Raw genomic sequence first — 22,680 nt, 5'->3', positions numbered from 1 at the left:
TTAAAAAGAAAGAAACGTTTGTGTAGACAGGTGTATATTCGGGAATGATACAGGTATGCGAAGTGCAAAAGTCCTCTCAGTGGTCTAGTGGATAGTGGAAGCTCACTAGAAGCTCAGTTTGTTTGTATCAGAATTATATTTGTATGTGATTTGAACATTTCTTTCAATGCTGACTTACAAGCCAGCCTATTAACCCAGAGATTCAGAAGCTGAAGTCATCCTCCTTCAGCAGTGATTCTGTTTAGGTAATTTAATGAAATATGGCACAATAAAGCCAGATTAAATGCTATTTAGCTGAGTACTTACAGCTGACTAACGTATATCTTTTTTGGGACGCTGTTTTATGAACTCAGTCATCTACTGTTGGTCAAATTCCTTGAAAGTAGGTCAGACCTGTTGCAATAAGCCAGCTCATTTTAGTCTGTTCTAAATAAAAGAGCCAATCAGAGAGAAATGTAAATGTGTTACATGTAATAGTAATAACAGCAGTGTCACTGACATAAATGCTAAGAGCAATGAGTTTGTGTTATTTTCTGCAAAGCGATCGTCAGCTCGCTTCCCTGGAGCAATTACATTCACTGTTTCACATGACTGCTGAAATGGACTGAGGAGGGAGGAGAAGGCAAAACGTGAAATAAGCAAGACAAATGCGAGGAGCTAGAGATAAAGAATTCATACACGGGCAGAGAAAAGGGTCAGAGAGGGACCAGTGAAAGAGATTTAAAAGGAAAGGATAAACACAGCATCCGTTATTTTATTTCTCCACCTTTAGAATTGCCTTTTTGTTTTCAGTATACTCACGAAGAACAACCATAGTATTCTAGTTTGCCATGCAAGGCATTGCCTGCAGACGACAGCTTTTTAAAAAACTCTTTTTTGATTCACCAGAATCTAAAAACACCTTTCATTCCTGATTTACACTCACAGCTTCATATAAAAATGTACAAGAATGAACAACATTATAAAATGCTGCCGTCAAAAGTTATAGACTTATTAAGAAAAAAACACCACCACTGTGGGGCTTTTACAGTGAATCAGCTGTTTTCACAAAGTGTTGATTTGTCGTCAGTGAGACAAATGAGACAAATAAAAAGAAAAAAACAGATTTAGACAAAGAGGGCTCTGTCTTTAGATTTATTGTAAAAACTGGGACATAAAAATCTTTGCATAGAGCTATAAAACACCCGAATGGTTAGCACAAGCATGAGTATATTATGGGAAACCGATTCTGTTTTTTGGTTTTACTCACACAGATGATGCTCATATCAGTGTAGTTCTATTCTGCGCGACACTACACGCAATGACCTGGCGCTCCAGCAGTGCCTGGATAGGTTTGTTATGGAAAATCCCTAACAAGACTGGCGATAACGGTACATGTACTGTGTGTATTTTACTATGCTTGCTAAAAATGATGAGGTTAAGTGTGTGGATTGTACTGTGAAGTATTCAACAGCAGCATGTTGACTCTGCTCTGATGTATCTAAAAGGAGATCTCAGGGACGTTTTATTTTTTTCTTTTAAGTTCTGAACTTTTGGATTATGTGGCATTAAATACAAAATAACAACTAACTACTTTAATAAATAACAGTTAGAGCCTGACCACTTTATTCACCAGTATTGGCTATTTGTATTGGTGTTTAGAAATGAAATTTTTAAAGTGAAGAATGGACGAGGCAAACGCCCTTCAACCGTGTTACTTGTGTTGACACAGCATAGTGTGTCCTCTACAGAACTCTGCAATTTCCCTGTTTAAATACATACCTTCAGCAGATGCGAATGCAGTTAGGCAACACGTAAGTGAGTAAATACAGAGAATATTGGATTTTTTAAACCAAATATCAGCATCAGTTTTATAAATCCAACATTGGTCAAGCTCTAATATCATCTATCATCTAGTATAAGTACTTTAAAGTCTCAGTGGATAAATTAAGGCAAATACTTACTTTCCTCAGGCCACAGTGTGGCCACTTGATGGGCAGGTTACTGACAGTAGAGGCAAGCCGGAGTAAACCTAGATCAGCAGTTTAGTGGCGGGCACGTGGCGGTTATCATCATCTATCATTAGTCATCATTGTTCTTTCAGCTTATTTCAGACGCATTTTCTCCAAGTTTATAGAAAACCTTCCCACACCGACAGAATGCATTTTTGGCCCCCAGAAGCAACTGTTTATCTTCTAGGAAATCAAATTACCTCTGATATGATATCATTTCAGTGCACTGAAGTTCTTAGACATAAGATTACAGTCTTAACATGCCTCATAGCTGAGTTTATGCTTCATTGTATTCTGTCTTGTGGTCTGTTACTACCCATATAATACAGCAGGGTGTGTAGTTTGATATGTTTGAATGTTTCGTTTAAAGATAAAAACATATTGTGGTTTAATATAGCTAACTGTATTTTTTTCTTCTGAGAATCCAGAAGTCATCACCTTTTATTTGGTATTTCAGTTTTAAGCTTACTAAAACAAAATTCAGAAACCTGTTTGTCTTTAATGTTTTGTTATGTTTCTAGGATTATGAGTTAGTTTCCTCTCTGCCAGCCGCCAAAGACATGTTTCTGTTTTTTTGTGTGCTGAGGATAAGAAGTGGGTCACATGCTTGAATTATCCATTTGCAGGGTTGCATGCCTCAGTGCCAAGAAATTGCAATACGTGGGAGACCTCTGCTAAGAAGAAATACATTTGTGGAGGATGGAGGAGAGAACTGAGGAAGGACACACACAGGAGAACGGAGGCAGTGATTGTGCAGCCAGACAGCCTCGCACCTCTCCCTGCACCAGTCTGAGGGTACACACAAACTGCCATGTCCTCTTTGTAGATGTAGTGAGTGTGTAAGTGTGTCTGCTGTGGAGTCACATGCTCTCTCTGTGTACGCTTTCAGACATGTCTGTGTGTGGAGACCAGAAATAACTAAATAACTAAATTAGAGCAGTCCAATAATCCAGCAAGCCTCTTCCTGCAAGAATGATGTGCAGTACAGCACGTACCCTTTCATTTTTTAAATATGGAAACAGAGTATATGAGACAAAAGGCCATTCAAAGCTCTTCTTTGGATGTTGCCTGCCTTTTATTCCATTCTCTGTCGAGATGATCACACACTGATTCAATAATATTAAGGTCTGGGTTCTTGGGAGACCAATCCATGACTGATAGTGTTCCACTGAGTGCTTTTCTCTCCAGGTGTGCTTTTATTGCACTGGCAGTGTGTTTGGGGTCCTTGGCATGCTTAAAAACAAAGCCTTGGTAAATCAGACACTTTCCAGATGTTATTTTATGGTGGATCCAAATCTGATGGTACTTTTATGTGTTCATAATTTTGACAAGATCCCCAGCACTACTGACTGAAATGCAGTTGCAACCATGACAGAGCTTCCACCGTGTTTTATAGCTAGCCTTTCTCTCCCCTGATCTCATCTGCGTATTCTGACAATAATTTGAACCAAAAGTTTCAAATTTGGATTTATTACTCCAGAAAACCTGGTTCCTGTTCTTGTGTAACCTCATCTCAGCATTTCTGATGAAACTTCAATGAAACTTTTCAGGTTCTGTGTCAAGTCTTTGAGTTTTAGGCCTGCCACTTGTCCAGTTTTCTTAATGACACACTGCGCACCAGGCAGACACATGAATACATTTTCAGCTAACTGCCCTTTGGGAATCACCTTGTTAATGCAAAAAAAAAAAAGCAAAACTTAGCTTTGTATACCTTCAGCTAACGAAAGAAGAACAAATTATGTGTTTTTGCCATTGCCTTCTACTAGATTCAAAATTAGCTCTTTGCTAAGCTATGTAATAGAAACACAACACGGGTTCATGTTTTGCATTAGGTTCCTTTTTTATACTTGAATGATTCACGGGTCAGTGTTAAGTGGCTTAATGAACAAAAGAGAAAAAACATTCCTCTGAAAATGGTCAGGTACAAGGACTGGACTGAAAATGAGTAAAACAAAGCAACAATGTCCAAAGAAAAACTTTGAAAGACCTTCAGGAAGCCTGGAGGATTAATGCTCAAGAGCTTTAAGAATACTAAAACTCTGGGTCCTTGGAAGCAAAATGTAAGAAAAGGAACTGGGGCTCAAGACTTATACACCGTACTCCATGTGTGCATGACGAATACTGTATTTAATAAATTTTGACCTTTCTTTCTTAATAAAAGAGCACAACCAATTGTCAGAGGGAATGAATGAATCATCTCTGTCTTCTACTGAATATGCTGTCCCTGCAGTTTCACCGTTGATCTGTTCATGGCCATAATCTCTGTCTGTATTAGTTTGAAACTTTTCGTCTCTTGGATTTCACTTGTTGAGGAGTTTCATCATCTCAAAGCACAGAACAACACCTTGTAACCACAAAAAATTTTCCAATCTTTGCAGTGCTTTCTTCTTTCTTTTCCTCACAAAACATGTAAAATCAGCCACCTAATAGCAATTATTCATCTTAACAATATTGTCTACAAACACTAAACACTCCTGATTTTTTGTTGTTGTTGAGCAGTAAAAGTCATCCAAGGATAAAGACGCTCAAATCAAGCATTCTCAGGGTAGTGATTTTTTAAATGATTTTTTTTTTTACAGTAATCTCCCTCCCGTGTCTTGTTGTTGCTACAGTAAAAATGTAATAATGGTTATTCAAATTTTGTTGAGGTGAAATTAACAAAAATAGCACAGAGCAAGATGCAAATCTCATATTGTCGCATAATGACCACCTCAGGCTTTCCATCTCAGTCTTTCCCTTCTCCTGACTTAAGCGTTTATATAACATAAGAAAAACTTCCAATTTGCTCAAAGCATGTCTCTGCCAACAACATGAAAGTTATAAAACCTTAAATTAGATCAGACAGCGTTGTTTCTTTTTCCCCACTTGAAAGTGATGTGAGACAATGGTGTTCAAGCAGCTTATCATAATACAGACTGCAGTGGCAGGACAGACTTACTTCTTCTCAGAATTGTTTGGTTCCCTGACCGGCAGGGTGGGACATGGCACAGCCCGTTTCAACTCCGATCAGGTGCTCAGTGTTATTCTCTGCTTTTTGTTAAATCCACCGGAGTCTCAAACTTTGGTGTCATAACGCCTCAGTTTTTTGTTACTTCTAAATCATTCTTACTTTCTAATCGTGTATAGTTAATTATGTTATTCTTTTGGATCTCACTGTTAGATTAGAACAAAAAAATCCTAAAACCTCTTTCTGTGTGTGTGTCAGACGCCTTTGTTAGTTTAAGCGTATTAGGTGGATGATATCAAATGAGCCAAGAACAAAAGCAGGTCACAGGTCACGAGGAAGCTTTTGCTTCAACTTTCACACAGACTTAATGTGAATGTCTTTTTAGTGATTTCTAATCATGTCGAGGCCACTGCTTATTTGCCACTTGGTGGAACACTGGTTTGGAGGTCACAATGCTTGCCATTGTTGAAAAATCCCAAAGCAAGCAGGATGTTATTCAGAAAGAAAAGTAGTCCGTTACCACGTTTATACTTTTGTTAAATTGTTAGGATGTCTTACTCACGAAGGAATAATCAGTTCCTGATGACTAGGTCTTTTGAGTGCCTATTGTACTTTTTATTATACAAGCAATTACCTTCATTGTCAGTATTATCTGTAACAGAATGAGGTGTATTACGGTTCTTTGGCTACTTCTTTTAGAGAGATGTTGTGTCATTGGGTGTTTTCACACATTACATAATTTACTGGTTGTGTAACAATGCAGTTTAACTTGCTGATCAATTTCATTTAAGAACATTTCTTTTACAATCCTACTTTAATTCTGAAAAGCATGCTGAATAACTGTACCAAATAATTCAAAAAAATATGAATTATGCTAAGAGTTGACATGCATCAGACATCTGGCTCAACTTCAATGAGCTCTACGCTGGTACCACATTAAAGAGAATGGGTAAACCCATGAGTTACCTGGAAAAATGCAGAGGTGCATAGAGACTACTTTTTATAAATACATCTCCAGGAGATTTTGCCACTCACCAAAATACAAACACTTTGATTTTTGCTGTTACTGAACATAAATGAAGAACTTTATGACTGCAGTAAAGTCAACTTGTGTCTCAATAAAAGTGATATTTGGTGTGAGCTTGAACTAACATAGACACAGTGCACTGACTCCAACTGATTTAAATGCGACTTAGATGAGAAACAGTCATGTGTGACACAGAGGCTTAATTCCCTCTAAGTGTCACTGCTGATTGGTGGCAAGGAGCCTTCACTTGGTGGGAAAAAAATGTGTATGCATGCTTGCTTCATCCCCACCATTAAATGTCATGTCATGACCTACTGGTGTTAATGTTCTACAGCTAGCACTGGCCGGCATGATCTCACCTCACATTGATGGGGTCCCTCAGTCTATCCTGCTTCTAAGGATAGGTGCTGACATAAGACATATTATTAGTCACAGTCTTAAACTCATTATTATCTTAACATATCATGTTAAATATACTCAGAGTTACTTCCATCTGTCTAATTTGTTGATGTAGTTTTACAACAACTGTTTCCAATAAAGCGACTACTAAATGGTCAAAAAGGCCAATCTGTGACCTCAAATCAGATTTGTTATAAAACATCAAGTAATAGCAAAGTACACAAGAAAAGGACATATAGGATATTAAATGAATGTGTTGTCTCTAAGCAATAAATCCATAATAGCCCTTCATCAAATTATAATTTAGGTGCTTTCAGAGTGAGTCTGCGAGCTCTGTTTGCAGGATTTAAATCATCTAGCAATCACAAAGTCAATTACAAGTCTTTTCACACATGATCGAGTTAGGCCTCTAAACAGACAAAAAGTCCATACAGGAACTAAGATGTGGCAGCAAGTTCCAAACTTTCATTTGGTAAAGTGGGACTTTCTGCTAAACAACTTCAAGAACGTACTTTCTTTATGTGCACAAGCAACTTTAGGTAGTACTCTTGTGACAGATATTTGCATTTTGTTTGTCCCGTTTCAATTCTCTGCGGCATCTGTGGCATGCAAAGGCTTCTTCTAGTCCTCATTAAATCATGACAAAGTTGATTATACAATATTAACTTAAAAACATTAAGGCATCATAGCATAATTGTTCTCTATTAGCATTACTGACGTCTAGCTGCAGTTTCTTAACTCTGCTAGCTTATTAAGGGCATTAGAAACCGGCACTGATTAACACAATTAAATAACTAGGATTAGCCCTTAACCTTATGATGTTATGCCAGGATTGTTAAGGCGTCCCCTGTGTGTCTCCGTGAGTCGTCAGAGTACTGTGGTGCATAAATAAACATATCAACAAACATTTCTTCAGATGTAATTTTAGATTTACATATTTATACTCACTGGCCACTTGATTGTGTAAATTGCTAGTACTTGATTGGACCCGCTTTTGCCTTCAGAACAGCTTTAATTCTTTGTGGCATAGATTCACCAAGAAACTAAAAACCTTGATTCTCCTCTGAGATTTTAGCCCACTTTAACATAATAACATCACACAGTTGGTTTGTCAGCTGCACATCCATGATGCAGATTCTGCCACATGCCAAAGGTGCTCTGTGATCTGGTGACTGTGGAGGCCATTTGAGCACAGAGCACTCATTGTCACATTTAAGAAACCAGATGATTTGAGCTTGTGACTGGGTGCGCTATCCTGCACTGTGATACACTGGAGCCATGAAGGGATGGAAATGGTCAGGAGCAATAGTCAGGTAGGCTGTGGCATTTAAACAATGCTTAGTTGACACTACCAGGCCAGAAGTGTGTCAAGAAAATGTCCCCAACCCCATTAATCCATCACTACAGTGTCAGCTATTGATACGAGGCAGAATGGATCCATTCTTTCTTGTTGTTTGCACCAAATTATGACCCTATCAATTGAATGTCACAGTAGAAATGGAGACTCATCAGACTCAAGCAAAGATTTTCCAATCTCTTGCCGTTCAGTTTTAGTGACTCTGTGTGAATTGTAGGCTTAGTTTTCTGCTCTTATTGAATAGGAGTGGCAACTGGTGTTATCTTCTGCTGCTGTGTGGTCAGAGATGCTCTTATGTATAACTTGGTTGTAAGAAATGGTTATTTGAATTAGCGTTGCCTCTATTTCTGCTCAAAGGAGTCCGGTCATTCTCTCCTGACCTCTGGCATTAACAAGACAAGTTTGCCCAGAGAACTGTTTTGGGACTCAAGTGAAGCACAGTGACAGCCATTATCCACAAATGGAGAAAACTTCTCAGGAGTAGCGAGCCTACTAAAATTACTCCAAGAGTAAAATGATAATTCATACAGGAGATCACAAAAGACCCCAACCTAAAAAAAAACCTACAGGCCACACTTACCTCGGTTAAAGTTCCCGATCCAACAATAAGAAAGAGACTGGGCAAAAATGGCATCTATGGGAGAGTTCAAGGAGAAAACCGCTGCTGACTAAAAGGAACACAAAGGCTCGTATCACATTCGCCAAAAAAAAACAAACATCTTGATGATACCCAGGACTTTTGGAAAAATATAACGTGCACTGACATGAGAATTATTTGGGAGTGTTACATCCCTTAACATCTGGCATAAAACTTACACAACATTCCAAAAAAGAACATCATACCAAAAGTCAAACATTGTGGTTCTGTGATGGTCTGGGGCTGCTTTGCTGTGTCAGGACCTGTAATTGCTGGAGTTTGGGCCCTGATGCTCAGGCACACTTGGGTTATGGAACAGGACAGCAGGTCCACCTTAATTGGAGATTATGTATTGGAATTTCAGGAGCGGGACCACACGCTCCTTCCGGTTGTCAGGTTCCCACAGTACTGCAAGCTGATCATTCTAGTTTACGTGCCCCACCCTCCCTCCCACCTTATTCTCAATTCTTTAACTTCTTTATTTCTATTTAGTACATGGGGATCTGCCCGGCCCGGGAGCCGTCACCAGTCCCCTCTGAGGCCTTCCTCAAACCGCAGCTCAATTCATGTCCAAGCATTCACCTTTACTTACTAAAACGCTGTCAAACCTAAAATGAGGACGTGGGCCCAGCTAGTGAAATGGCTCATAAAGCACAAAATGAAGGTTGTAAACACAAGGTTTGTGTGCCGGTTTCTGTGAAAGAAACGATCAAGGAGAATTAAAGCAAAAATGATTTGAGCTCTTTTTGCCATTGTTTTATGACAGATAATTATGTTTCTTTTAGACACAATATTATACCTACTGCCTCAAAAGACAATAATAAATCATTAAAATCGGGAACCTCACAGGCAGGATAATTAGTAGCTTTGTTTACAGTACATCGAGTGCAAACACTGTAGAGAGGAGGGAAATAAGTCGTGTGCACAGTGCACATTACATCTCTTTGCGCTTAATTAGAAATGAGATTACAGGAGACAGAGAATAAATACCATAGGGGGATTTGCTCCCATGGATGTGCAGGGAGAAACATTTACCTATAGATTAAACTCCATCATCCATTTCATGTGAATCTTTTAAAACACATCTAGTGACTGGAACAGCTCTACGTTATCCATTCCTTCATTAAATGTACAGGAGACTACATCACAAAGTCACTAGAAAAAGAGTAAAAGACATTTCAAGTATGAAGTTTATTTTGTGTTCTCTTAACAAATGTTTTTTTTTTATAATGATGGTTAATTATGTAATCAGCCTATAAAACACTAAATCCCAGAGTTCAAATATTCCACTATATATCCTGAAACATCCAGCTATTTTAATGCATAAGGCAGAGGACGTGCAGTTTGATTTTGAATGTTTTTCTTTTTTAATTGAAATCGTTTGAGGTCTTTAGAGGATCACAAGAAAATATCGTGTGTCAAGTGTGAGCAGTATAATACACGGGCAGTTATGATGATCTTCAGGAAGCGACACAGCAACTGACACCTTGCTGATATTCAGAAACAGTACAATCTCAGGTTGAAGGTTCTTCATATAGCAGCTCTACCAGCACCACTTATCAGTTAATATATTCAGAATCTCTGATTTGTTCATCTGTTTAATGAATTATTTACCTCCACTTATAGAAAGCCAAAATGTATTAACATTTTCCTGCGCTGTGGTTTACCGGCTCACACATTACCACAGTGTTCCTCCTTTGTATGAACATTATTACCATTAATATTGAGCAGATATTGTATTGAACTTATAGTTTCCCATCCTTCATGAATTGTCACCAATCTAAAGCTGTATGTTGCAGATGCTCCCCTCCTGGCTTTTGTTGTAGAATTTTGGCCAGGTATTGAAGAGGGGATTTCCCTGCTGCTCAAACACAACACTCCTTCGATTTCCTCAATCTTTCTTTTAAGGGTCATTTTGTATTTGTTGACGTCATGGTGAAAGAATCAATTCAAATCACATTTTAGGATGAAAGAAATAAGTTTGAGATTCTGATTTCCTTCATTACATCTGCAGCCACAGTGCAACAGTTTTAGTACTGCAGAATTTAAGATTTGGTCTTTAAGTGAAATTGATGTGGGGTTGATGTGGTGATTTTCTCTTCTCTTATTTCTTTAACACTTTAAAGGTATAGTCAGTCGTTTTTTGAGCTTTAAGGTTCTAAGGGTATTGTTATAAATGTACACCGATTACTGTAATTACATCTTCTAACAAATCGATGGGTTCTCATAAGGTGTTTGTGTGAATGCATGCAAATTTCAGTGATAGTGAGGCACTGTTATAACGTTACAGCTGGGATTCATTTGATGGTGTGACTACGGTGTAACTCAACAAACTGCACAAGCCAATTCATTTTTAGTTATATAGTTTTATTTATATAGCACCAAATTAATTAATTTATTGATTGATTGATATATTAATTAAATTATTTTTATAGTGCCTAATTACACCAAGGAGTGTGTCCTATAGGCTAGACCAGCTAATTTCACAATGTGACTTCCAGCCTTCACAGTTATCGAAGGATGCATCCCCTGAATTGGGACAAGTATGGGATAGACAGGCAGAGGGCTGACTAGAGATTAGAGACAGGTTAGCGAAGGAGCTAAAGGTGCAAACCGAACCAAAAACTAAAGCAAGAGAGAAAAGTGACTATCAAAAAAACAGAAAATGTAAAATAAGCGACATGGAGATGCTGAAAAATGAGAAATCAAGTGGTAAACGTGAATTAACTAATTCAGGGGGGAGAAAAGACAGGCACTGACATAATGGAGGGAAAGGAAAACAAGGAAACAGAGGAGTCTATTAATAAAGACCAAAAAAAACACTCACTCACACACAGACACAAATGCAAACCCCTAAAGTAACATTGAACAACAATAAAATTTAACAGCAATCCAAACATAAAACCACAAAGGTTAACTGGTCAGATAACAATAAAGTAGAGAATCAGACTCAATAACATCACAAGAAACAAAGCTCAATAGTAGAATAATAAAGAAACTAAAACAGAAATAAAAAAAAAACATCAACAGGCAGAAAATCAAAACTCCAAACACTAGAAGAACAATAAAAGAGAAACGGAGCTACAAACAGTTTAACTAGGAATCAGGCACTCCAAAACAACACAAAACCCTAGGGCCATGACACAGGGATGTTTTTACAAACTTTACTGACTGTGTCTCTTTGTCTGAGTGCAATCTACCACTCCAGAATGCTACAGAGCAGCCTGTTAAAGTGTTGGTTTCGACTTAATTCAATGATGCCTAAATGATTAAATTTTTTCATAGACGTCATGGGCCCCCCCCCCCCCTTTTTTTTTCTTGGAGATTGGAGCTGGCTCTACTTAGCACATAACTACTCTGGACTTGTTTTTGGAAGTGCTTGCTGCAGCACTAGAGATAAGTCTATAACAAGTGCTGACCTCAGTGGTGACTCCCTGCGCCTGGTTCTTCCTGTTAAAAGGGAGTTTTTTCTCCCCACGATTGCACAGGGCTTTCTTATAAGGGATTTACAGTAAGTTACAGGTCATGTTCTCCCTTTAGTGTTGCACAGTCTTTACCTTGTAAACTGCTACTATACAAACTGAATTAAAAAATATGTTGAATTTAATTGAATTTAGTATTTTTATAACAGCAATTATTTGTAACTTACTGTCTTATAAGAATAGAAGATGTGAAACATGTCACGTACTGTATAACAAAGTCGTCCATTCATCTGTCAACACTCAAAGGTTTGTTTCATCTCGCTGTTGTTCACAGTTCATAGAATCTTATTTGCACTTCATTGCTTCGCGCTCTATCCCCTTCCCTCATCAAAATCCTTGTTATTCTTGTGACGCTGGCAAATGTTAATTATTAGTGATTTTTGGATGAGTTGACGAAGTTGAATGTGGCGCGTCCGTGCATTGTAGAAGCCACAGTGGTGACATAAGCATTTCATTTCCGTCTTTTGTGGGTAGACACAAACAGAAGCATTACATAATCAAGTATATTATGGAGGATGATTATGTTAAAACAGTGTGTTTTCTCCTGTTGGAGTTTCATGCATATCAATGCGTTTGTGTGTGTCTTTCTGTTTTTTAGATGTTTCTGGTGGCATTGTCCTTTGCCTACTTCGCAAAGGCTCTGTCGGGGAGCTACATGAAGAGCACAATAACCCAGCTCGAGAGGCGCTTTGACATCCCTAGTTACCTAATAGGTGTCATTGACGGGAGCTTCGAGATAGGTGAGTAGGCCTGCCTGTGACTGCTGTTATTTTGTTGTTCTATTTGTAGCCTCTGTGTCATGGGCTCCCCTCGCTTCTCCCGTTCTGTCTTTGGGGCGAAAATATGAATGGGTCATCAAGATATTCAAGCTTCAGATAAAAGATTCATCAGAGTTCCCAGAAGAGGACAGAGGGGTGTGTTTGCGTGTTTGTGTGTCTGTGTGCGTAGATGATGAGTCATAATGTTGAGCAAGGACATAAGCTGAGGTCCTAGCTGTTTTTAAGCTATGGAAAGCCACATTCTAAAATTTGAAAGATGTTGTTATGCAATATTTGTTTAGTGCACTTGTTAATGGGCTACAAAAACACTGACCCTTCACACAATATAAAATCAGCTGGGATGGAACTCCAACATAAATCATATGCATTCAATTGATTTCCTAAATGCTATTTAACAAGACATGAGAGTCAGGTCACATCAGAGTACTGGCAGGGACTAGAAAGATAGCTCATATTTCTCCCAGAGTAGGATCAAAACTTTCCTTTTTGTTAAAGGATATAGATAGGGCTGGACCCTGAATCTTTCCTTAGTTACACTGTAATAGGCTTATGCTGCTGGGGGCTTCCTCCCTTTTTACTGGAAGAAACTTCTGGAAGGCTCAGGGAGGGGTAGCTATCTAACATGACTAGTCAGGGGTGAGAGGAAGACAAAGTTCAGTCACTTAAATCACATTTCTTCCATTTGAATTTTAGCTTGACTTGTTTTTAGGGTTGCCAACCGTCCCTTAAAAAACGGAATCGTCCCGTATTTAGAAACAAAAGTACACGTCCCGTATTGAGCTAATAAGGGACGCACTTTGTCCCGTAATACAATCAAAAGTAGTCTATAAATGTTAATGGAATTAACGCTTTGTTTGAAAACATAATTCCCAGCCCCTCTCCTGCTTTGTGACCAATGAGCTGACAGCACACTTATGACAATTCGAGTATGACAATTCAGATTATCTCATTGGTCGAGGAAAGGTCGCTTGCGGAGAAAATACCGGAAGACAACAGATGACCACAACAACAAGCATGGCCAACAGGGAAACAAACGCCGACACTGCGGTGCAAGTCTCGGATGACAGTACACCTAAAGCTGGGCAGACACTGCGATTTTTTTCAGTCACGTTATTCAGCTCTTGCTCAAACTGCACGATTGACTCGCAGGGATTAGAAGTTTGCAGGTCACGATGCAGGGTCTCACACTATACGGCCCGATGCTCTGATGCGACCTGAGTGCTCACACTGTGCCTCCATAACATGAAGGTTATAACAGAAAATCTGTCGCTCGCTCTCTCTGTCTTTCACTCACACAGACACACCACCATCAACTTTGCTAAATTGCTAATGAAAAACATGATCAGGCAGCTGTGATTGAGCAGCAGTGTAAATCCAACTATTTTCACGGTTGTTGTGGTCGTGATAATTTTGTGATGCCACATCGAAAAGGCTCGGATGAGCTTTCCAAAGTTCTACAAGTGCCTCCATCACTTGTGTCCAGATCACACGCTGCACAGCCGTGCTGCGCCGTCTTTTTCACCGATGTTTACGTGTTTGCGCGTGAGCAGTGTGAGCGGCTGTGGTGACACCCTCACGAGCGATTGATGATCGGGAGCTGGTCGTGAGGTGTTAATCGCTTCTCGTTACCCCATGTATACTACACGATGCACGATGAAGGCCAAAATCGGGCCGATCACCAAATCGGTCGCACGACTCAAAAATCGGCTCAAAATGGGCCAAAAATCGCACAGTGTGAGCCCAGCGTTAGAGCAGCAATGTTTGTTCGCTCAGAGAAAGAAAAAAAAGGCTGCAAAAGTACAGGGAGGACTGGGAAAAGGGAAACACCTGGCTGGGAAAGTGCACGATAACACCTATAAAGCGCACTGCACTGTGTGCCGGCGCACTTTTTCCATAGGCATGCTTCTAGTGGTGGGCACAAGAAGAACATGAGGGGCGTGAAAGCTCGGGGAACCCTTAACCAATTTTTTGTCCACCAGGCCACGGCAGAAGCAGATATGGTATGTAAACACTGGTTTGTTGTTTAAACCCTCTGGTTAAGGTTAATATGGGCATGTGCGGTGAATATCAGCGCTATGTGGCCAGAAGTGTGATAATATAATTTATTTTGTGTAATAAACAACTGCAAGGATGGATGATTACAACAAATAGATGACTAATACATAAAAGTAATACATAGATGAATAATGATGATGAGTTAAGGTGCGTAATCATGGGAACAAGCGGGTTTACAAACAGGAGCAGCTGATTAGCATTAGAAAAGCTGAAATAATACCTCAACTGAAGCCAATTGTACTAAATGCACTATATGTGCACTGTTACAAGAATATTTTTCGTTCTATTGCTTTCTATTAATTTATATAATTTTAAGTTAAGCAGGACAGAGTTCTTTTAAAGAAAGATTTACTTATATTCTCAAAAGTTAAGCATGACAGGCTTCTGTTTAAGAAAGAGACCTGTTTTACTGTGTTAATGTTGTCATTTTGAGCTAAAAATAAATGGCTAAATGATCATTTGTTTCCCATATGGTCATATCACAAAGAATATGCATCTGCTTAAATCAAATTCAAGTCAAATGGTTAAAAAATAATTTCACACACACAAAAAAAGAGCTACCACACTGGGAAGGGTGAAGACAACTGGGTTGCCCGGCCCTGGCCACGAGGTGTCCCTTATTTATTTTTCAGGGAGTTGGCAACCCTACTTGTTTTACAAGCTCAGAGTTACTACTAGGAAAAGTCACAGATGTACTTTGAAACAGTATATCAGCACACAGGCTCATCATTTAGGAACTCCCAAAACAGAAGTGATCATTTACGGCGCTCTTTTTAAAGAGAAACTCAATGAATTTTACAAATCAGAATGTGTGCTGAAGAGGTCATAATACATTTATTGAGAAGTTGTAAACACCCTTTCAAGCCTCAAGAGCAAGAAATGTGTGGATGTGAAAATATGATGTTAGAAAAAAATGAGTTCTTTGTATTTTAATCATATGGTAATAATAGGATCATCTGTAATAAATTTTTCAGTCAAAATTCAGTCCGAGTAGTGTTACAGCATGCATACAATGACCACTGTATATACTGTTATCAGGTTGTTCTCCAATGGTCCACTTACCAATTTCTGGGGCAGTTATATACGTAAGTCTAATCCATTCATCTGAAGCCTCTTGTAGGTTATAAATTATACATGGCTTGCAGTGCAGACTCAGTCCCAAAGAAACATGCTATAGAAACAGGCTACAGAAGATAAAAGTCATTGTGTTACAGTGGGAGACAATAGTAATGAAGAATAATTAGCATCTATGATCTGCAGCATTGCGGGTCGCACATGTGTGTGAACCCTGGTAGTCTGCCGGAGGAGAAGATGGTGATGGCACCTTGGGTGGAGTCGATACGGAGTATCCTGATTCTCTCCATCTCCTGTGAAAGCTGCTGGTCTCATGTGGCCTAGGCAACAGGCTTTTTCTATAGGACTGTTGCCAGGGTAACATAGAGGCAGAGCAGGGCACTGTGAAGAGGAAAGAAAAGGGAAAAAGGACAGTGCAAGGAACAAGAGAGGACAACAGAGGGGGTGTGTGAGGGGGTCGGGGAGGAAATAAAGAATAATAAAAAAGGGAAGCAGAGAGTGATAGTAATAGATGTAATAGATCATGCCTGCAAGATGAGCTCAGGTGACTGACTATACGTACATACACATACTACGCTACATGAACCATTCTTAGTTTGTCATCTTCATGCGTTGAGCAGCCGGCAGCGCTGATATATTCCTCTATAAACTTGTTTAGCTTCAAGCTCACCTCTGTATCCCTCTGTCTCTCACTTTTAACAGGTTTTGGGAAAACAAATCTGTTACTAGATAAAACTTAGATACCCATAATCCATTGATGAATCTACGAGTATAATAAGGACTGCGCTATGAGAGGCATGTGGTCATTTTCTTTAGAAGGCACTACTGCAAAAAGTGATAAGTATTGTAGGATACTATGTAAGATGAGATTTCTTCACCACTACACCACCCCATTTAAAATGGAGTTTCCATGTCACTGATCGTGGGCAGAATGCGCTAAAAAAAGGTGGCAGCAGGGAGCCTTGTTTAATTTTTCTGTCATGTTTGCTACTGCGTGCTGTAAATTCTTCTCTCAAAGTAAGATCTCACGCCACTTGAGCAACTAGGATTTCCGCATGAAAAATTAATGCATCACCTTACTCTGACTCATTTAAATGTCACGCATGCTATTATAACATCTACTGACTCTATAGTATAGGATAAATATTTTACTTTTACTGCATGGAAAATAATCGCCTCGGCCTTTTCCTTTATGATTTGTATCTGTACAGGTACAGAAAGCAAGTTAAAAAAAAGACCTTGCTAATTTTATTCTCAGCACGCAGAGCCACATATGAACCAAACACTATCAAAAACCCCATAAAAAAACAATCCCAAGCTAGTGCATGGAGGCAATGATGTGGTTTTTCCCCCATGTCTGTGCTTTCTGCTCTAAATCAATGATATTTCTTGCTCAAACTTTCCAGGCAACTTACTGGTGATAGCTTTTGTCAGTTACTTTGGAGCCAAACTCCACAGGCCAAAGATCATTGCAGTGGGCTGTGTATTGATGTCCATCGGCACCTTCATCATAGCTCTGCCTCATTTCATCATTGGTCGGTGAGTAATCCCAACTAACAGGTCTGTTTGCTCTTTGACTTTAACCATAACCCTAATAGCAGATATTAATTATTGTATGAAAGACTCAAATAATCAATTAATGTTATTCATTTTTGTCAGGTGATGACTTGGGATAGTTTTAGTAACTGTGGAAATAAATGTCATGGTTATTTTGGAATTTTAATGATTTTTGTAACTGTTTTTTATTTCTAATAAGAAATGAGTGTACATGTTTGAATTTATTTTGCAGTTTGTCTAATCCACACAGGCTCAAAATTATAAATACGGTAATTTAAATATTTTAATAAGGGATACTGAAGGTTCTGCAGTGTTTTTTAACTTGATGAGGGCAATACCTGTTGACTTCTCGTTAGTGATGATGGTGTACTGTGACTGGCAGTTTGTTTTTTCCCAGCATAGAAAAAGGATTTTCTTGACAACAGTCATTGGACTGACTAAAACTCAAAACAATGGGAATGTCAAAGGAACTCAGTGAAGATCCAAGAGGGAGAACTTTCGATTTATACAAGTTGGGAAGGTCTCTTTGAGACATTTCTAAAATAATTGCATATTCCAGATCATCAGGTCAAACAATTGTATGCAAGTACAAGTAATTCAGTGTATTACCACTTTACCAAGGCCTACAAGAAGACCCAAACTGTCACCCTTAAATAAGAGGAAATTGCTTATGATGTTTAGGAACAACCCAGTGACCACCAAGACTCAAACCTTCCATGAACTGGAAACTGATGGAACACCATCACTGTGCACAGCGAAAAAGCTTTTTACGTCTCTGTGGACTGAGAGAGTGCTGACCACGAAGAAGCCTCGCTTCAAAATTGACACCTCCAAGTTTGACACCTCCAAGTTTGACACCTCCAAGTTTGACTGGAATTTGTAGCTGCTCACATGTACAAGCCAAATGACTTCTGGAGAAAAATGTTACGAGCTGAAGAGACAAAGATTGAGCTTTTTGACCACTATGACACAAGGCATGCTTGGAAGAGTAAACATGAGGCTTTCAAACCTAAGAACACTGTACTGGCTCTCACGCATGGTGGTGGTCACATCATTCTCTGGGACTGTTTTGCTGCTAGTGGTGTTGATACAAACCACAACCCTATTAAAAATGTGTGGACTGTGCTTAAAAACCAGGTAAATGCCAGAAAACCAGCAAGTATAAACTTGCTAGTCAAGAAGAGTGCTCAAATATCCAGCTAGAATTATCCCAGGAGCTTGTTGACGGCTGCCACAAATATCTGGATGAGGTGCAAATGATATTTAACCAAATATTATTGGAGTGTATGAATATATTTGAGCATATATGTATACTTTTACTCTGTGTGGATTAGAGAAAATCCAAAATAAAGTTCTTGTTTTTTAAAATCATTAAATATGCTGCAAATATTTCCACCGTGGAAAAAGAACAGTTCAAAAATAATTAAAGACCCCATCACATCCATGCCCATGATGAGTGTGTGGAAAATCCGGAGGACAGCTGCGTATGCGCTTGCTATATAGGGAGTGCAGAATTATTAGGCAAGTTGTATTTTTGAGGAATAATTTTATTATTGAACAACAACCATGTTCTCAATGAACCCAAAAAACTCATTAATAGCAAAGCTGAATGTTTTTGGAAGTAGTTTTTAGTTTGTTTTTAGTTTTAGCTATTTTAGGGGGATATCTGTGTGTGCAGGTGACTATTACTGTGCATAATTATTAGGCAACTTAACAAAAAACAAATATATACCCATTTCAATTATTTATTTTTACCATTGAAACCAATATAACATCTCCACATTCACAAATATACATTTCTGACATTCAAAAACAAAACAAAAACAAATCAGCGACCAATATAGCCACCTTTCTTTGCAAGGACACTCAAAAGCCTGCCATCCATGGATTCTGTCAGTGTTTTGATCTGTTCACCATCAACATTGCGTGCAGCAGCAACCACAGCCTCCCAGACACTGTTCAGAGAGGTGTACCGTTTTCCCTCCTTGTAAATCTTACATTTGATGATGGACCACAGGTTCTCAATGGGGTTCAGATCAGGTGAACAAGGTGGCCATGTCATTAGTTTTTCTTCTTTTATACCCTTTCTTGCCAGCCACGCTGTGGAGTACTTGGACGCGTGTGATGGAGCATTGTCCTGCATGAAAATCATGTTTTTCTTGAAGGATGCAGACTTCTTCTTGTACCACTGCTTGAAGAAGGTGTCTTCCAGAACTGGCAGTAGGACTGGGAGTTCAGCTTGACTCCATCCTCAACCCGAAAAGGCCCCACAAGCTCATCTTTGATGATACCAGCCCAAACCAGTACTCCAACTCCACCTTGCTGGCGTCTGAGTCGGACTGGAGCTTTCTGCCCTTTACCAATCCAGCCACGGACCCATCCATCTGGCCCATCAAGACTCACTCTCATTTCATCAGTCCATAAAACCTTAGAAAAACCAGTCTTGAGATATTTCTTGGCCCAGTCTTGACGTTTCAGCTTGTGTGTCTTGTTCAGTGGTGGTCGTCTTTCAGCCTTTCTTACCTTGGCCATGTCTCTGAGTATTGCACACCTTGTGCTTTTGGGCACTCCAGTGATGTTGCAGCTCTGAAATATGGCCAAACTGGTGGCAAGTGGCATCTTGGCAGCTGCACGCTTGACTTTTCTCAGTTCATGGGCAGTTATTTTGCGCCTTGGTTTTTCCACACGCTTCTTGCGACCCTGTTGACTATTTTGAATGAAACGCTTGATTGTTCGATGATCACGCTTCAGAAGCTTTGCAATTTTGAGACTGCTGCATCCCTCTGCAAGATATCTCACTATTTTTGACTTTTCTGAGCCTGTCAAGTCCTTCTTTTGACCCATTTTGCCAAAGGAAAGGACGTTGCCTAATAATTATGCACACCTGATATAGGGTGTTGATGTCATTAGACCACACCCCTTCTCATTACAGAGATGCACATCACCTAATATGCTTAATTGGTAGTAGGCTTTCGAGCCTATACAGCTTGGAGTAAGACAACACGCATGAAGAGGATGATGTGGACAAAATACTCATTTGCCTAATAATTCTGCACTCCCTGTATTACTAGTACTTAATCTGTTATTTAGAGCATCATGGGTCAGCCTATACCAGCATGTTGCCTTTTCATTAAGCACTTTCCTTTCTTCTTTCACAAATGCACATAGTCACATGTAACTGTACAAACGTCCCTCCCAGCACAAGTTGAAGCTATAACTAGTTTGAATGAGTATTTTTGTCTCTGTCGCTGATCTGAACTGTTTGAATTTTGTGAACAGCTATGAGTTTGAGACATCAGTGCGGTGGGTAGTGAACTCAACTCTTAACCCCTCTCCGTGTCGGCCAGACTCACTAGCAAACCTGACAGAAGACGGTACACTACCTCAAGTGCCAGCCTCGGGTTTGTGCTGACACACACACACACAAACACACACTTGTGTAAATAAGAAATATGTCTAATTGTACTTGTCTTTTGCTCAAGGTTGTGAAGGCGAGTCCAACCTGTCCATGTGGATCTATGTGCTCCTTGGAAATGTTTTGCGCGGGATTGGAGAGACACCTGTTCAGCCTCTGGGAATCTCGTATATAGATGATTTTGCCACTGAGGAGAATGCTGCACTTTATGTTGGTAAGAAAAACATCACCTAGTGGTAGAGATACATTTGCTCTTACCTATTTTGACTGACATACTGCAGATGCACAACCAGAGAGAATCCCACATTGCGATAGATTTGAAAACTGAACGATATGTAGCAGATGTTTTGGTTATTTCTGTGGGAAGAAAGTCATGGGGGAGATAATCTATGCACTTTATCTGCAAATCACTGATGACTTTCCTGCAGCATTTTATCATAGTTCCTAAGTCAGAGGTAGCAACTATGTGCTCAGACATGTTGTGGTTCAATTCTGGTGCCAACTTTTTGGCATGGGCAACAGTCTGTGCAGGTAGAGAACATGAAACTTGTTCTAGACTGTAAACCTGCACTGCATCAAAGGTAAGTTATGTGCATTGGATGTGCTACCAGGGCTAATGCCAAAGCCAGTGTTCTATTTCTACATTTACAGAAAATGATACTCCTCTGCACCGAAATTAGGTAGGATCTTCTTTTGCCCGTGCTTCACCTTTCCACAAGTTTCAACTTGGTAGTTTTTGCATAAACTTGCTCGAGGACAGAGAGACAGACACACAAACGAGGCAGCTCCTATCATTTAGCCAATAAATGCTCAGCTACAGTTCAGATGTAATAGTTAACACAGCCTTTGTTTGAACACATTATTAGCTCAGAACAATGTGAGGGTAGCAGAAAGTTCTGATTTTCTCTAAAGGAGAAAAAAGGTGATTTAAGTGACTTTGAACTGCTGGTCTGCTGAGATTTTCCTGCACAACCATGTGCAGAAGAGTTCAGAAGAGAATGACCAAACTGTTTTCAGGAAAGGAACAGTAACTCTGATAACCACCCATTACAGTCAAGGTATGCAATGTCACTGGGCAATTTTGCATATGAGCACCTCTGAATGCACAGTGCGTCAAACCTTGAATGAGATGGACCACACTGGTTATCACTTCTGTTTGCTGAGAACAGGAAACTGAGGCTACAGTTTGCCCAGGCTTACCAAAATTGGACAACAAAAGATTGGAAAAAAGCTGCCTGGTCTAATGAGTCTCGATTTCCAGTGCAACATGCAGAGGTTAGAGTCAGAATGTGGTGTAAACAACATGAAAGCAGGGTGGTGGTGTAATGATGAGGGGGATATTTTCTTGGCACACTATGTCTATCCTTTTATGACCACAATGTACTCATCTACTGATATTTGACTGTTTTATATGTCATGTGTCTCTTTTGGCATGACTGTCACATCCTAGGTTGTGTGCAGACCATTTCAGTGGTTGGCCCTGTGTTTGGTTACCTATTGGGCTCCCTTTGTGCCAAAATCTATGTGGACATTGGATTTGTAAAAATGGGTGAGTTTAATACTAACACATTTTTTAAATTGTTATTATGAGGCTAGACTGTCTACACAAATCGCTGCCATTAACACCATGACTCTGATTATTATCTGAGTGACTGTGGAATATTAAAAGTCCCTCGATTCATCTTTTGGTTTAATTATTGTTGCTGATATCATAAAAAGAACAACGGTTCCACAATAGCTGATAAGAGTTGATAAACATTAAAGGGTGAGCCCCAGCTAACAGTCAGATGTTAAAATAAAATCATAATAATAAGCACCATCACCGTTAGGAAAAAGCTAGAGGTGGATAAAATGTTTTGTACCCATTAAAATAAATCATATTTGACTGTGGTTTAGGGTCCTAAGGCCAGATCCACAAAACTATGCTGACATGGTTGTGTGTACACAAAAAGACAGAATG

The 22,680-nt window shown here is 39.4% G+C and overlaps 1 protein-coding gene across 1 annotated transcript in view; it reads left to right on the top strand.

Moving 5' to 3' along the window:
- Positions 1 to 2,690: 2,690 nt before the first annotated feature.
- The window catches only part of LOC146618786 (solute carrier organic anion transporter family member 1C1-like), a 34,273-nt gene continuing 14,283 nt past the window's right edge, over positions 2,691 to 22,680 (top strand). The window contains exons 1-6 of the mRNA XM_085371721.1: positions 2,691 to 2,786; positions 12,439 to 12,580; positions 17,155 to 17,287; positions 20,585 to 20,706; positions 20,788 to 20,934; positions 22,171 to 22,269. Of these exons, the coding sequence (XP_085227847.1) occupies positions 2,691 to 2,786; positions 12,439 to 12,580; positions 17,155 to 17,287; positions 20,585 to 20,706; positions 20,788 to 20,934; positions 22,171 to 22,269 (739 nt within the window). The remainder of the gene's footprint in view (positions 2,787 to 12,438; positions 12,581 to 17,154; positions 17,288 to 20,584; positions 20,707 to 20,787; positions 20,935 to 22,170; positions 22,270 to 22,680) is intronic.

Source organism: Diplotaxodon limnothrissa, linkage group LG14 (assembly GCF_057381915.1).
Source record: "Diplotaxodon limnothrissa isolate DT_005_m linkage group LG14, D_limnothrissa_male_GT1.1, whole genome shotgun sequence".
NCBI lineage: Eukaryota > Metazoa > Chordata > Actinopteri > Cichliformes > Cichlidae > Diplotaxodon > Diplotaxodon limnothrissa.
The sequence above is the reverse complement of the archived record's forward strand: the minus strand, read 5'-3'. Positions and strand labels throughout refer to the sequence as shown.